This window comes from Bombus bifarius, unplaced genomic scaffold (genome assembly GCF_011952205.1).
Source record: "Bombus bifarius isolate JDL3187 unplaced genomic scaffold, Bbif_JDL3187 scf7180000008033, whole genome shotgun sequence".
Lineage (NCBI taxonomy): Eukaryota > Metazoa > Arthropoda > Insecta > Hymenoptera > Apidae > Bombus > Bombus bifarius.
This window is the reverse complement of record NW_022884404.1, coordinates 1-17,114: the sequence shown is the minus strand read 5'-3', so window position 1 is coordinate 17,114 and position 17,114 is coordinate 1. Positions and strand designations below refer to the sequence as shown.

Below are 17,114 nucleotides of genomic sequence, written 5' to 3'. Positions count from 1 at the left end.
AGACAAATTACGAAGAATGCGAGAAAGAAGGAAGAGAAAAAGAAGCCCATTTGTGTGAATGTATATGTTTCTATATCATATAATTTTATCAATATAAATTTAGTTCCAATTCAAGTTTTGCACTGATTAGTCGTGTACCTACCGGATTTGGTAGGTACTCGCACTGATAAATATCCGCTGATCTACAGAATGGGATACACAAATCGGGGCACCTAAATAACTTCGTTATTAATATTATGAAAAGAACTACGCAGGGCAAGGTTATACTATTTGGTAGATAATGTTTTTGCTAGAAGACATTTTTTAAATATTATTTTAAGGTCATCATCATTTATTTGTTCGATAATATACTTGTTTTATACATTCATCGATACATCTCTATATTCCCAATAAACATTTAATTTAACAATTACTTAAACTCTAATTTGCCAAATTCAAAGTATAAAGTTCAAAGAGAACGTAAATACAAGAATAACATTGCGCGTCTTTCCTTGTCTTCCATACATAGTACAATCTTGATTATCGGAACTAATAATGATAAATGTGTTTGAATGATAGAAAACGGCTTTTTCTGTATAGCAAACCAAATGCTACAAGGAAACAATTGGACGCTACATAAAATCATACGGGTTCCACAATTACTTATCGCTAAATCATATTATATTTCTTAACACATTTTCTAATACACGCGTTTTAATAGAAGCAATTCCACCGAGTTGCTTTCATTTTGTGTTTCAAATCACGTTAGCTCCTTTTTGAGAGCTTCGCACGAGAAGGTCCAGCTTCACCGTCTATAATATTTATGTTCACTGGATTGTCTTTAAATTCTTGAAGAACTTCTTCGACACATTTCTTCTGGACTATATTATATTGGTTCTCAATAGAAAACCAGTTAAACACATCTATTTCTTCGCACTCTTTGCATCCAGGTAAATCTATCAGCATTCCAAGTACATCGTTTATTTCAGCTTCCCATTTTTCTGTGACTTCTATACTCTGCACATTTCTCACCGTCAAAAGTCTGTCCCACGAGTTTGTCAGTATTGCATCCTCGACACTTAACCAAGCATCATGTACAATGCGGCAGCAATCCCACATGGATATTTCTTTATGTACTTCTATTATATCTTCCTCCGTGCCGCCAACAGTTATTGGCATCGCTGTTTTCAGTAATTCTATTCGGTACTTTCGCTTGAAACATGATATTATACCACGATTCATTGGTTGACGGAGTGGTGATACGTTAACTGGGAGAGACATAACTGTAACGGAACGATCTAAATCGTGAAGATCGTCGAGATTGTGAAGTGACATGGCATTATCGAGTAACAACAAATGTTGCTCCGTGGGAGCGTTCTCCCGTTGTCTTGCTTTGACTAATTCTAAGAAAAGATTTTCGTACCAGTCTTTGAAAATGGCACTGTCCATGCAAGCATTGGCTTTTTATTTGTAGATAGCTGAGAAATCTTCTGTATCGTAATTGTATAAAACGTGAACATCCGGTTCGGTACCGATTAGTAGTACCGGCAACTTGCGACATCCGGTAGCATTTACACAAAAAAGTGCAGTAACGTAATCTTCGCACATTTCCAGGTTTCCTGTCGATTTCGCACGGTCCATAATACAAGTTCTTTCTGGTACTATTTTCCACATTATTGTTGTGTAAACGACATTGTAAACGTTCTTCAATGCGATCTGACGTTCATGCAGTAATCTGTTAAAGTCAACTGCAAAGGCTTCCGCTGCAGCGCTTTCAGTATCGAATGGAACAGTTTCTCTGATATCCGCATTAGTAATATTGAAACGTTCTTTAAAGCCTAGGAGCCAAGCGCGACCGGCTCTAAAACTAGGATGTCCGTGTAATTTCATATTAATTTCTAGAGCTCTTCCCTGTAGGTCTGCTTCTGTGATTTGTACGTTTCTTTCCTTACATCGTAAATACCATTGGTGAATAACTCTATCTACATCAAATGTACGTCGTATTAAACGTTTTGTGTCACGGCTAAGTTCCTTACTGCTTTCGAATTGTTTTTTAATCCTTTCGCTTTGTGCATATATACGCTTCAAGGTGGTTTGTGAAATACCGTACTTCTCCATTGCAGATTGTCGAGATTCACATCTTTTTCTCATCTCAAGGATATCGAATTTTTCGGCAATTGTCAAATGTATCGATGTTCGTTTTGACGTCATTACTGTTTGAAACGTTTCGACTGTAGATACCGCACTGAAATGTTGAGACGAGATTTTATTTCGACAGTTGTTGTCGTCGACAATTTTGATAGGGGGAAATAAATACTATGTGTATTAAACATGTATATAGGTATATAGGTATATTCGTATATACGTATATTCTGATGATAGAACGTTCGGATGATGTATGTACGTAATGTATAATCGAGGTTACGCTGTATATCAAAATAACAAATAGTATTCGACCGAGAGGTGACATTAAGCAGGCAGCACGAAAATAAGAATTTAGTATGAGAGTATTATGAGAATAAGAACAATTTTAATGCATACAGTTTATAAATCAATGGCTTTCTCTAACTGAATTAATACTTCTGTCCATCCTATAAACGGTAAACTTTTTAAGAAGACTAAAAATTCATGGATTCTACGAATATTACAAACGTCCTTTTCATGGACTTATTCATCGAACATTTATACGTAATTTTGAAAAGGAAAAAATAATAACTTTAACTACGAAGATAAAAGACCTAAAAATGAATTGTAATTTTGTCATCGTGCTTTATTGTTAATATCGATTAATTTGAATACAGAGTCTTTTTCTGTAGAAAATTCAACGTAGAACATATTTGTGAAATATCAATTCGTCGAACAAAGAGTTTCGTACTTTTCACATAAAATGATTACTACTAGTGTTAGTTTGACTCATTTTAGACGTTTTGGTCCATCTTCTTCTCGTAGACAGTTCTGTCCGAGCAGCCAAGCTAAACGGACGTGTAAAGCTGCTTCGCCGAAAGTGCGGCAAGTGGCGAAAAGGAAGTTACGAACGTCAACGCTCATCGCCAAATGGTGGAAATCCGTGTCTTTTACTAAAAAGACTATTATCAAATCTGAAATGCAAAGTCACATTCCACTGATAAAAATAATTAGTAAAGACGAAACATACTACATCAAAAAAACAACAAACATTTCAAAACCAAGCCAATCAATAAACGAAGAACAGGAATGCTCAGCTACAAACGAAGTTGAAATGGAACCAATAGAAAAGAATGAAGAGAATAAAACCAGTATCGAACTAACCTACCAGGATGAAAGCTGGAAGGTGGTAAGTTGTAACAAAAAACGAAAAATAACACCAAACACAAACGTTAGGAAAGATATCGAAGCAGAAAGACAACAATGGCTACAAGAAATCACATTCCGAAACTCCTTCAGCGCACTGCCAAAGAGAAAGAAGCCGTTGTCAGCAGTATATGTACCACCGCGTCAGAAAATGACAACACAAATGTGGGAAGAGTACTTTCGACACTTAGGTGACAAGTATATGTAGTATCGTGGACGAAAAGCCTAAGAGATATCGGGCGAATCATGAACAATGTCGCGAGAGCCGAGGCGCCGTCGGGTCCATCAATGTGTCATCGGTCTTTTCAAGTGCATCGTTTCGTAGAAAAGACCTACGTGACCCTGGCTAGGAGCGTCTGCAGAACACGTGTGCCTAGCAAAAGACAATAGAATGCGACAACGGCCAGAGAGTCAGTCGAGGAGCCGAGTGCGAGTTGAGCGGAGACAGAGTTTGCGAGTGGCGTTGCCGAGAGAGTCGAGTCTGGCCTTGCCAGAGAGTTTTGTGAAAGTCGAGTCGTTAGCTAATTATTTAGTTGTGCTGTTTTCTGTGCGTTTGGTATGAATAGTTCAGGTTGAACAACAATCGTCTTTTTCTGTCCGATTAACATCTGTATCATCCATTCCTTGTAAACACATTATATCACGATATTACATATATTGCAGCTGGCGACTATAACTCAAAGCACACACTATGGGGATCAAGAATCACCACACCTCGAGGCAGAACCTTGGAAAAATACATTAGAAATAATAACCTCAATATACTATCCACAGGAAGACCGACATACTGGCCGACAGACCTGAGCAAAATTCCTGACCTACTCGATTTTGCAGTTACAAAGGGACTAAACGCAAATAAACTAAACATAGCACCCAGCCTCGAGCTTACCTCCGACCATGCGCCCATAATAATTACATACAGAAACAAACCAATACTTTACAGCAGTACAGAGAAGCTATGCAATAAAACCCCCAAATGGCACATATTCAAATAAATAATAGAGAGCAAAATCAGCTGCAACGTCCCACTGAAAACACCTGCACACATCGATCAAGCAGTAACAAAAGTCACAGAAACTATCCAAGAAGCAGTAAGGGCAACCACTATTCCTGAAGCAACCAACAGACAAACAAAGACAGTTCCACTAGACATCCTCGAAAAAATTAGAAAAGAAAGAAAAGCGAAAGCAAAATGGCAAAAACACAGAACAAAAGAAAACAAAAAACATCTAAACAAACTCGCAAAAGAAATAAAAAACAAAATAAAAGAGCACAACAACAACGAGTTCACAAAGTTCATCGAGTTCACGTGCTGTGGATTTGGTGTTGTCATAGATTCTGTGTTATTCTGTTGCGTGTGGAAATTGTTGTGTATCCTGTTTCGAATCGGCGGAAAAGTTTGCTTTGTAGTTGTTTTCTGACTACGCAGCCTTTGTAGCTGGTTGGGTGATTTCCACCGCAATTGTGACATTTTACGTCATTTATTTTTCCCGTGTGGGGGCAGTTAGGTGCTTTCCTGCGCATTTGACACACGCCGGGTTTCTGTTGCAGTAATTTTTTGTGTGTCCATATTGTTGACACCGCATGCATTGTGGTACATCTTTTCTGTAGCGCGGTGGTTCCATTGTTACTATTGTGTTTAGTATTTTTTTAATATCAAAAATTTCCTTGTTGTTGGTTCTGGGTTCCAGTTCTATTAACAATAGTAGTAATGGTTGCTTCGTATCGTACCTTGTCATATTGTTTATAGTTCTTGTTTGGTGGTCAATTTTTGCTAATTCGTCACTTAGTTTTTTTGTGTTAGTTTTTGGATGTAGTCCTCTTATAACTATTTTGTAGCTCCTTTCCGTTTTGAGCTGGTACGTGTGGTATATAGCGTTTTTTCTTTTAATTCTTTTATCACTTTCCTATAAGTTTCTGGGGTGTTTGTTTGTATTTTTACTTGTTCTAGTTTTGTTTGTTTTATTATGTAGTTTTCTTCCCGACTATATAATTTAGTCGATCTATAAGCGGGTCTATTATCTGGGCCTCGACAAATATTGGTGGTGGTTTTGTTGTGTTCATTGATTTAGTTGTGTTTTTGGTTGCTGGGTCGTCGTTTATTTCTTCCGTAAGTGAACTGAAGGAGTTTCTTAGTGGTAATTCTTGCAGCCATCGCTGCTTTTCCGTATCTAGATTACCTGTTATTTTTCTTTTTTTGTTATAGCTGGCCGCCTTCCAGCTTTCATCCTGCTGGACTGTTTCGTTATTGGTATTATTCTCTTCGTTATCCGTTATCGGATGTTTGCTGGATGTTTGAAAATTTCTACGTTGACTGGAGACTTGGTTGCATTTGAAACATTTCAGTTGAGTTCTTTGGGCAAGTGGCATTCGTTCAGTTTGCCGGAAGTTTCTTGGCATTGCATTAGGTGTTGGGGTTGGTTTTCTAATGGTTGGGTTGGGATTATAGGTCGTTGGTCGTTGCTACTCGGAGAATCGTGGTCGTTCCATTGGTCTTGGTCGTCGACTTCGATCTTCCCTGAAGTATCGCTCGATGTCGGCGACTTTCTTTTCAGCTTCTGTATGGTGGATTGGCGAGTAATAATTGTCCTATTTCGGTTTTTAAGCCTCGAATGAAATCGGTTACGGAGTCTCTTAGTATACTATCGTTCATTGTTCGTCCAGAAATTTCATCGGAATATTCGTTTGTCATACTATATTGTAACTTATTGAACGCTCTGCGGAACATGATGATATAGCTTTGAACATTTTCGTCGTAGCGCTGTGTTGTTTCGCGTAACTGGTCTTGTATCTCCCTAACGGAGGCATGGGTGGCTACGTTTCGTCGTAGGGCATCGTACGAATGTCCGTATTCGCTGATCGGTATATTACGGATGGCCATTGCGGCTTTACCCGTAATTTTCTCGATCTTGATCATTTTGAGTAAGAGTGGCTGTTCGCTACACATGGCTCGCATTTCACGTACTTCGCGTATGAACTCTTCTACTCCGATATCGTCTTCGCCATTTAACTGTGGAATACATGCTATCGCGTCTTTGGATCGTAAGCTCGGAGAAGCGAATTGCGGTAAACGGTCTTCATATGAGGGATAGTTGTCTACCTCTGGTCGAATCGGGACAGATGGTGGGGGAGTTCTGTCTCTCGCGGCAATAGATTCGTCCATGGTAATAAAGGAGCCTAATTCTGTAGTAGCGTCGTGTCCTAATTTTATTTTAGAGATATTTCTGCCTAGTAGTTCTATCTCTGCTGCACGTCTCGTGTTCTCACTGTCGGCTATCCGTTGTGTTTATTCTATACGTCGCGTAAGAAGTTCGATTTGCTTAGTGAAATTCTGGTTTTGTTTCTGCATCGCGTCGATCATGGCACGAGTCGAATTATCCATAGCTCCGATTGTAGAAGCGGTATTAATAGTTTCGTTTTGGTTTTGGTTTATCATATCGCTGCTCGTATTTCACCTGTGACATCGTCGCTGTACTTTACTTATTCTACACGGCTAGAAAACTCAACTACTTCTTCTACGCCGCTAGAAAGGTCAACTTCTTCTACAAAGTCTAACGTCTAAGTCTAACGTCTAAGTCTAAGCTCGAAAAATCTAATTCACATCATCTATCTAAGTCGGTTCTCGGGATTACCGAACATTCACTGACATACTAAATTTAACTAAAAGAGCCTTGCTCTATTGTGCATATCTATCTTATGTTCGTGCGACAAGTTCTCATCTACGATTTATACCTACTCAACAGTGTAACTGAAGTGTTGGAAATAAAAACCTTATAACCCTGTGAATCACAGTGTTATACTAACTGAATCACCCCTATTATCTTAACGGTAATCAGGGGATCGATCAACTCGTGGTGTCGACTATTATAATCGTAACGGGAACTTACGACTCCCGTTGATGTCTCTCCTCGCGATTGCGTCTCCCTGCGATTGGTCGAAAATACAGAAGGATATCCTAAAATCGGATCGAATTCCTGTAACAAACTAATTGTATCATCGCTTAATAATATATGACGTGTTCATTATATAATATTAAATATTGTTAAATATACCAGTTTATATTAACCCTGTTAATTCAGTATGCAACTCATTTGAACTACCTCTGTTATCTTAATCGAAACAGGGGAACGACTAATTCGTGGCGTCGATTATCAGAATCGTAGAGAGAATTTACGCCTGTCGCTAACGCGTTTTCCATGCGGCCGCGTCTCTCCGCGAACGGTCGTAACATATGTGTTCGTAATTTTTTTTTATTTAGTTGTTTCCATTCACAAATTGTCCAGTTTGGACATTTAGTAGAATTTTTTAGCTGTTTCTTGCGACGCACAACTTACTAACGATCAGTCAGGTGGCAAATGATCGGTTATTTATCGCGAGCCTTGAACGTTATTAGCGCCCAAGGTGGAGGATTATAATAAATGTAAAGAGCGAGGTTTTGTTCACCTTATTTATTCCACTCAATACTCTGATTACAACTGTCTTTAAGTTATTGAATTCCACTTACTACTCTGAATACACTGCCCGTAAGTTTACTGATTATCCTGTTAAATGTAATGTTCACTGACTGAATACTGCTACGTGTTGACTCTTAGGATACTGGTGCAAGAGTGAGTCCTGTCCATAAGTCTACGGATTATCTTGTTAAATATGCTGTTCGTGGTCGGTGTGTCTCAAGTCTGTACCTAACTCATCATTGGGTAAAGCCGTATGTTTGAGGATGGGCTGGCTGCCTTCGTGAAGGTTCGTGCGCGGGTGACCTTACACTTGGCGAAAGCCCACGTGTCCGGTCTTCCTGAGATGTAGCATAAAAATAAAGCAATTTCGTATTTTATGGGTGTTTTCCGGGAGGTCCTAAGGTACCTGGACTGTACAATAGGCCCACTGTTTATGATGGGTCCGCATTACGGTACCCTTGACGGTCGTCCTGCCCGAGGCTCGCGTCTAGTGGTCATACGGTCGCGGCAATTACCAGGCGACCATTCCAAATCTCGAACACTGTTTGATTATCATGTGGGTGGCTACCTTCAGCGGGATACCATCTTCGTGTTTATTAGGTTGTGTCCTTTGTGAGGTCTGCTGGTGTTTTCCTTTTCAGTCTTCTATCCATGTTTGAGGTGTTGATCGTTTTCGCAGCTAGCCGGTTTGGGTGTGTTCCTATTCTCTCTTTGTAGTTTCCTGCGTATCTGCTAATTTTCTGTTTGACAGTTGGTATTCCCAGGTCTTTCCGTGTGTTCTCGTTTCAAACGTACCATGGGGCGTTTACTATTGTTCTAAGAATTTTATCTTGTACTGTCTCTATTTTGTTTATATGGCTCACTGCTGCCGCCCCCCTAGTGGTATTCCGTACGTCCAGATTGGTTTTATGATCGTTTTGTATATTTTTAATTTATTTTCTATGCTTAATTTGGATTTTCGACTTGTTAGGCAATGCATTTGTCTCCTTGTTGTCTGTATTTTTTATAGGTATTTGACTTGCCTTGTTTGCGGTATGTTCGCGCCGTTCAGTAGGATGTCTCTGCCTTCAGAGTATGTGTCCTTGATTTTTATTACGAAGATTCTGTTGCTTAAGTAAGATTTTATTAATTGGTATATTTGCTCCGGGAATTGTTTCCTGATTGTTTGTAAAAGGCTTTCGTGGTTTATTTTGTCGAATGCTTTCTCTATGTCCATAGAGAGGGCTGTACAGTATTGCTTGTTTTCTAGTGCTAGTATTGTTTCGTTGACCATTCTGTGCATTTGCTCTATAATGGAGTGTTTGTTTCTGAATCCAAATTGGTGATCTGGTATTAATTATTCCTCTATTATTGGTTTTTTGCGGTCGTATATTATTTTCTCTAGTATTTTAGAAAACACAGGAAGTAGTGATATTGGTCTGTAAGATGTAGTTTGGTGTGGGTCTTTGCCAGTTTCCATAGTTTAGGAAAGTATTGAATTCTTAGTACTGCATTGAATATTATTGTAGTTAGACATATCGCGTTTGGCGGAAGGTTTTTCAAGATTTTACCATTGATTAGGTCGATTCCTGATGCATTCTTATTTTTTGTTTTCTCGATTATGTTTCTAATTTCTTGTGCTGCTGTTTTAGGTATGGTGTAGTGTTTCTCAGTTGAGGTACTAGTGGTTTGCGCATCCTCTTCCGTATGGCATTTGGGGTTGCTGTTGTTGATATTATGTGGTGTAAATGTGTTGTAAAGGTGGTTGGAAAATACTTCAGCTAGCTCTTCGTTGCTATTTGCCCATGTGTTGTCTGCTATTCTGATTGCAGGGACTAGTTTTATTGGTTTCTTTATTTTTCTCGTGGCTTTCCATAGGAAGTAGTTGGAGTTCTCGTATGCAAAGAGTGACTCTATGAATTTTGTGAATTCGTTATTGTTGTGCTCTTTTATTTTTTTTTTATTTCCTTCGCAAGTTTGTTTAGGTATTTTTTGTTTTCTCGTGCTCTATGTTTTTGCCATTTTGCATTAGCTTTTCTTTTTTCTCTAATTTTTTCAAGTATGTCAGGTGAAATTATTTTTGTGTGTCTCTTGGTTAGTTCATGTATAGTGGTTGCCCATGCTGCTTCTTAAATAGCTTCTGTCAGTGCTGTTACTGCCTGTTCGATGTGTTCAGGTGTTTACAATTGTATGTTGCAGTTGGTTTTGCTCTCGATTATTTCTTTAAAAGTTTGCCATTTGGTGGTTTTGGTGCATAGCGTCTCTGTACTGCTGTAAAGTATTGGTTTGTTTCTGTATGTAATTATTATGGGCGCATGGTCGGAGGTAAGCTCGAGGCTGGGTGCTATGTTTAGTTTATTTGCGTTTAGTCCCTTTGTAACTGCAAAATCGAGTAGGTCAGGAATTTTGCTCAGGTCTGTCGGCCAGTATGTCGGTCTTCCTGTGGATAGTATATTGAGGTTATTATTTCTAATGTATTTTTCCAAGGTTCTGCCTCGAGGTGTGGTGATTCTTGATCCCCATAGTGTGTGCTTTGAGTTATAGTCGCCAGCTGCAATATATGTAATATCGTGATATAATGTGTTTACAAGGAATGGATGATACAGATGTTAATCGGACAGAAAAAGACGATTGTTGTTCAACCTGAACTATTCATACCAAACGCACAGAAAACAGCACAACTAAATAATTAGCTAACGACTCGACTTTCACAAAACTCTCTGGCAAGGCCAGACTCGACTCTCTCGGCAACGCCACTCGCAAACTCTGTCTCCGCTCAACTCGCACTCGGCTCCTCGACTGACTCTCTGGCCGTTGTCGCATTCTATTGTCTTTTGCTAGGCACACGTGTTCTGCAGACGCTCCTAGCCAGGGTCACGTAGGTCTTTTCTACGAAACGATGCACTTGAAAAGACCGATGACACATTGATGGACCCGACGGCGCCTCGGCTCTCGCGACATTGTTCATGATTCGCCCGATATCTCTTAGGCTTTTCGTCCACGATACTACATATATTTGTCACCTAAGTGTCGAAAGTACTCTTCCCACATTTGTGTTGTCATTTTGTGTCGCGGTGGTACATATACTGTTGACAACGGCTTCTTTCTTCTTTGGCAGTGCGCCGAAGGAGTTTCGGAGTGTGATTTCTTGTAGCCATTGTTGTCTTTCTGCTTCGATATCTTTCCTAACGTTTGTGTTTGGTGTTATTTTTCGTTTTTTGTTACAACTTGCCACCTTCCAGCTTTCATCCTTCTTCCATTCTTTTCTATTGGTTCCATTTCAACTTCGTTTGTAGCTGAGCATTCCTGTTCTTCGTTTATTGATTGGCTTGGATTTGAAATGTTTGTTGTTTTGTTTATGTAGTATGTTTCGTCTTTACTAATTATTTTTATCAGTGGAATGTGACTTTGCATTTTAGATTTGATAATAGTCTTTTTAGTAGATGACACGGATTTCCACCATTTGGCGATGAGCGTTGACGTTCGTAACTTCCTTTTCGCCACTTGCCGCACTTTCGGCGAAGCAGTTTTACACGTCCGTTTAGCTCGGCTGTTCGGACAGAACTGTCCACGAGAAGAAGATGGACCAAAACGTCTAAAATGAGTCAAACTAACACTAGTAATAATCATTTTATGTGAAAAGTACGAGACTCTTTGTTCGACGAATTCATATTTCACAAATATGTTCTACGTCGACTTTTCTACAGAAAAAGAATCTGTATTCAAATTACTCGATATTAACAATAAAGCACGATGACAAAATTACAATTCATGTTTAAGTCTTTTATCTTCGTAGTAAAAATTATTATTTTTTCCTTTTCAAAATTACGTAAAAATGTTCGAAGAATAAATCCATGAAATGAACGTTTGTAACATTCGTAGAATCCATGAGTTTTTAGTCTTCTTAAAAAGTTTACCGTTTATAGGATGGGCAGAGGTATAAATTCAGTTAGAGAAAACCATTGATTTATAAACTGTTTGCATTAAAATTGTTCTTATTCTCATAATACTCTCATACTAAACTCTTATTTTCGTGCTGCCTGCTTGATGTCACCTCTCGGTAGAATACTATCTGTTATTTTGATATACAGCGTAACCTCGATTATACATTACGTACATACATCATCCAAACGTTCTATCATCAGAATATTGTATAATTCTCTATTGTGTATTTCATATACGTATATACGTATATACCTATATACCTATATACATGTTTAATACACATAGTATTTATTTCCCCCTATCAAAATTGTCGACGACAACAACTGTCGAAATAAAATCTCGTCTCAACATTTCAGTGCGGTATCTACAGTCGAAACGTTTCAAACAGTAATGATGTCAAAACGACCATCGATACGTTTGACAATTGCCGAAAAATACGATATCCTTGAGATGAGAAAAAGATGTGAATCTCGAAAATCTGCAATGGAAAAGTACGGTATTTCACAAACCACCTTGTGGCGTATATACGCACAAAGCGAATGGATTAAAAACCAATACGAAACCAGGACGGAAGTTAGCAGATACGAAAAACATTTAATACGACGTCGAGTTGATGTAGATGGAATTGTTCACCAATGGTACTTACGATGTAAGGAAAGAAACGAACAAATGACAGGAGCAGACATAAAGAGAATAGCTCTAGAAATTAATATGAAGTTACAGGGATCTCCTAGTTTTAGAGCCGGCCGCGCTTGGTTCCTAGGCTTTAAAGAACGATACAGTATTACTAATGCGGATGTCAAGGAAACTGTTCCAATCGAAACTGAAACCGATGCAGCGGAAGTCTTTAAAGCTGATTTTAACAGATTACTGCTTGAACGTCAGATCATATTGGAGAACGTTTACAATGTCGTTTATACAACAATAATGTGGAAAATGGTGCCAGAAAGAACTTGTATTGTGGACTGTGCGAAATCGACAGAAAACCTGGAAGTGTGCGAAGGTTACGTTACTGCACTTTTTTGTGCAAATGCTACCGGATGTCGCAAGTTGCCGGTACTGCTAATCGGTACCGAACCGGCTGATCAGGTTTTACGCAATAACGATACAGATGCATTCTCAACTATCTACAAATCAAAAGAAAATGCTTGCATGGACAGTACCATTTTCAAAGACTGGTACGAAGATCTTTTCTTAGAATCAGTCAAAGAAAGACAACGGGAGAACGCTCCCAGGGAGCAATATTTGTTGTTACTCGATAATGCTATGTCACTTCACAATCTCAATGATCTTCACGATTTAGATCGTTCCGTTACAGTTATGTCTCTTCCAGTTAACGTATCACCACTCCGTCAACCAATGAATTGTGGTATAATATCATGTTTCAAGCGAAAATACCGAATAGAATTAGTGAAATCAGCGTTGACAAGAGCTGCTGGCGGTACGGTGCAGGATATGATACAGGTCCATAGTGAAATATCCATGTGGGATTGCTGCCAGTTTGTACATAATGCTTGGTCAATTGTCGACGATGCAATACTGAGAAGCTCGTGGGACAGCCTTTTGTTTGATGAAAACGTGCGGAATATAGATGTCGCAGATAGATGGGAAGCCGACATGGAAGAAGTATTTCACATTGTGAAAGAATTACCTGGATGGGGAGAGTGCGAAGAAATCGATGTGTATAACTGGTTTTATATTGAGAAGCAATATGATATAGTCAAGAAGAAATGTACCGATGAAGTTATTCAAAAATTTAAAGACAATCCAGTGAACATAGATAATATCTACGATGAAGCTGGACCTTCTCGTGCGAAGCTCTCAAAAAGGAGCTAACGTGATTTGAAACACAAAATGGAAGTAACTCGGTGGAATTGCTTCTATTAAAGTGCGTGTATTAATAAATGTGTTAAGAAATATAATATGATTTAGCGATAAGTAATTATGGAACCCGTATGATTTTATGTAGCGTTCAATTGTTTCCTTGTAGCATTTGGTTTGATGTACAGAAAAAGCTGTTTTCTATAATTCAAACATATTTATCATTATTAGTTCCAATAATTAAGATTCTACTATGTATGGAAGACAAGGAAAGACGCGCAATGTTATTCTTGTATTTACGTACTCTTTGAACTTTATACTTTGAATTTGGCAAATTAGAGTTTAAGTAATTGTTAAATTAAATGTTTATTGGGAATATAGAGATGGATCGATGAATGTATAAAACAAGTATATTATCGCACAAATAAATGATGATGACCTTAAAATAATATTTAAAAAATGTCTTCTAGCAAAAACATTATCTACCAAATAGTATAACCTTGCCCTGCGTAGTTCTTTTCATAATATTAATAACGAAGTTATTTAGGTGCCCCGATTTGTGTATCCCATTCTGTAGATCAGCGGATATTTATCAGTGCGAGTACCTACCAAATCCGGTAGGTACACGACTAATCAGTGCAAAACTTGAATTGGAACTAAATTTATATTGATAAAATTATATGATATAGAAACATATACATTCACACAAATGGGCTTCTTTTTCTCTTCCTTCTTTCTCGCATTCTTCGTAATTTGTCTTATTAAACGAAAAGGAACATGTAATTGTAAGTAATTCACTAAATGTAATTATTAAGAATGGCGACCTCGACGATGTATATGACTTTGAAGTACGTTAAAGAAAGTAAAAGTCAAAAGAAACTAATAACTATTATTTCGTAGATTTACGATATACTAAATATACGCTATTAAATAAGCAGTAGCGTTGGACTACATCATTAACCGAAATGTTGATACAGGTACTCGTTAACATATGTCTCTAAAATATTTATATCTGCTTAAAAGAAAGTAGTAGGGCTAATATTTCTTTATAAGGAACTACATCAATCAATGCATCGAAAAATGTAATTTTATTTTGAGAAATGTATATAACCTTCTTCTTATCTCAACACCCATATCTGTCTATATTCTGCCTACATCATACTATATATCACTGTATCTATATCTCCCTTATATGTTCTTGAACACAATTTTCTTCTGCATTGTTTCGGGCCGACATTATTCGTCCAAATTAACCGTGTCAGTTAAAAGTATTTACAATTATGTTCAATAAATACGAAGAAGGTATCAATTCTATTTACATTTCTAAATTTTTAAAAGTATTAATCGCGAAATATTGGTTGATAAATCTGTATTTTAGAACCAGGTCTATATTTGCAGAAATATAGTTATATGTACTCAAACTCCTTTATCAGATTGTTACATCAGAATAATACATGTTAAATGATAAATATTTAACATATACATCATACATACATATCATACATAATCATATCATTATCATAGATAAATAATCTGTATAATCACCATAATCATTCATTGTTAGAAATTGTAAAAGAAAGACTCTTTGTCACATTTAACGCTAAACCTACCAGTGTTGGTTAGATTGACCGATTTCAAGCTTTTACACAAATTTAACCATACTTAAACGTTATCATATCACTTCATAATTTCAGAATTTACCTAAAACATGCATAGAATATATTTTCCGTATTTACTTCTAGTTTGTTTTTTTTTTTTTTTCTTTACTAACAATGTTCGATCGTTCGCGGAGAGACGCGATCGCGAGGAAGCGCGCTAACGGGAATCGTAAATTCCCGTTACGACTAGATAATCGGCGCCACGAAGTAATCTATCCGATATTTCGTTTTGGATAATAGAGGTGGTTGAACTGCTTATAACACTGAAGTAACAGATCGCATTATACACCTTATTCAACAAGTTTGTGGACATAGACAGTTACGCTCGGTGTGTATAGATATAAGTTAAACAGGTGACTGATCTAAGGCTGATAAACCAATCCAAGACATTGACTGGTTAACGCATAAAAAACCAGTCAAGGGATGTTGACTGATCTAAAGATGGAAAACCAGCGAAATTCGGTGACGATGCTGACGCAGAGAAAACCTGTTGCTGGATGTTGCTCGTCCCATCACTGGTCACTTGCGGGTAGAAATCCCGCGAAAAATGGGAAAACTCACGTTTCTTCACTGATGGAGCAATAACCATAAGGAACGTCTCGACTTGAATATATTTTAATACGATATTTAATACGATTAATTGTATATTTTAATTTTGAAGGCCCTAACGGTAAAATAGAAATGTTTAGTTTTATTACAGTTCCTTAGGATTATTGCGGTCCGACTAATTATATTTGCACAGCTAGTGGTCGCCTCGACCAAGGGATGGATTCCGGGTTACGCGCAGAGTCACCGGATGTAACTCCGGTGTGCACGCAGCAGGTGATAGTAGTGGTGCCCGCTGCATATTTTCCCAAAGATAATTCTAATTTAAATTTAAGAACGGGTCCTATCATAGCCACGGCAAGAATTCTTAATAGGATTGAGAAATGCTATAGATGTCATCTAATAGGGCATTCAACGAGTCAGTGTAAAGCGATCAAACCTGGCAAGGAAATATGCAGAAGATGTGGAGATAAAGACCACAATATGTCAAACTGCAACAACGAGCCGTGCTGCGCGATGTGTAGCACCCGTAAACTAAACAACACAAGGCATGTCACAGGCTCATTGGCGTGCCCTACGTACAGATTGAGTGTGAAGCAGGGTTAAAATTAAGATCTTGCAGACTAACCTGAATAGGTGCAAACTGGCACAAGACTTAATGTACCAGTACGCTTGCGAGTACCGAGTAGATGCGGTTGTCATCTCAGAATCGTATAGGCAGTAAGCGTACTGCTTTAACGATGCGAAAAATGACACCTCCATTTGGATTCCGCTGTTCAATGGCAGGTTTCCTAACGAAGATACATTAATTAATAAGAATGGAATAGTGGGCCTGGTAATTAACAATTGCTTTCCCATAAGTGAGAATTGCTCGCTCAACATCAACAGAAATGAGTTTAATAAACACGTTAATAAATAATCTGAGGAAAGACAGTAGGGAACATCATAAAATCAATACGGCGGGAGATTTTAATGCAAAAACGATGGCTTGTGGAGGAATTAAGACAGACAAGAGGGGCATAACATTAATGGAAGTGTTATGCAAGCATGGTCTGTTTGCAATTAGACTGAGACAAAAATACACATACATTAGGAATGGGAGAATTAGTTGCTCGGATGTAATCAGTGCAGATAATCATACGACTAATATACACAAAAATAATAAAGTCTTAAGAAATTATTCAACCTTCGACCGTTACTATATTTTACACAAATTCAAAACGAGGATAAGCAGTAGCAAATTTAATTATTTTAAATTTTCTACGGAGGAATTTGAACCCGAAGACTTTATTAAAAAATTTGACGATATAGTAAACAATAAAGAATTTTTTAAGAACAACAACGAAGCCGTAATAGGGAATATTTTCAAGACAGTAACGGGGAAACTTGCGAGACAAGTCTG

The 17,114-nt window shown here is 37.9% G+C and overlaps 1 protein-coding gene and 1 pseudogene across 1 annotated transcript; one reads left to right on the top strand and one right to left on the bottom strand.

Moving 5' to 3' along the window:
* Positions 1 to 602: 602 nt before the first annotated feature.
* On the bottom strand, positions 603 to 2,217 carry LOC117207516 (annotated as a pseudogene).
* Positions 2,218 to 12,080: 9,863 nt separating this feature from the next.
* LOC117207513 (jerky protein homolog-like) lies at positions 12,081 to 13,523 on the top strand. Its single transcript, XM_033447813.1, has one exon. The coding sequence runs from the start codon at positions 12,081 to 12,083 to the stop codon at positions 13,521 to 13,523; it is 1,443 nt and encodes a 480-aa protein (XP_033303704.1).
* Positions 13,524 to 17,114: the final 3,591 nt, after the last annotated feature.

Excerpts from the sequence above, each read along its gene's own strand:
- LOC117207513 (XM_033447813.1), top strand. The coding sequence starts at position 12,081 with ATGTCAAAACGACCATCGATACGTTTGACAATTGCCGAAAAATACGAT.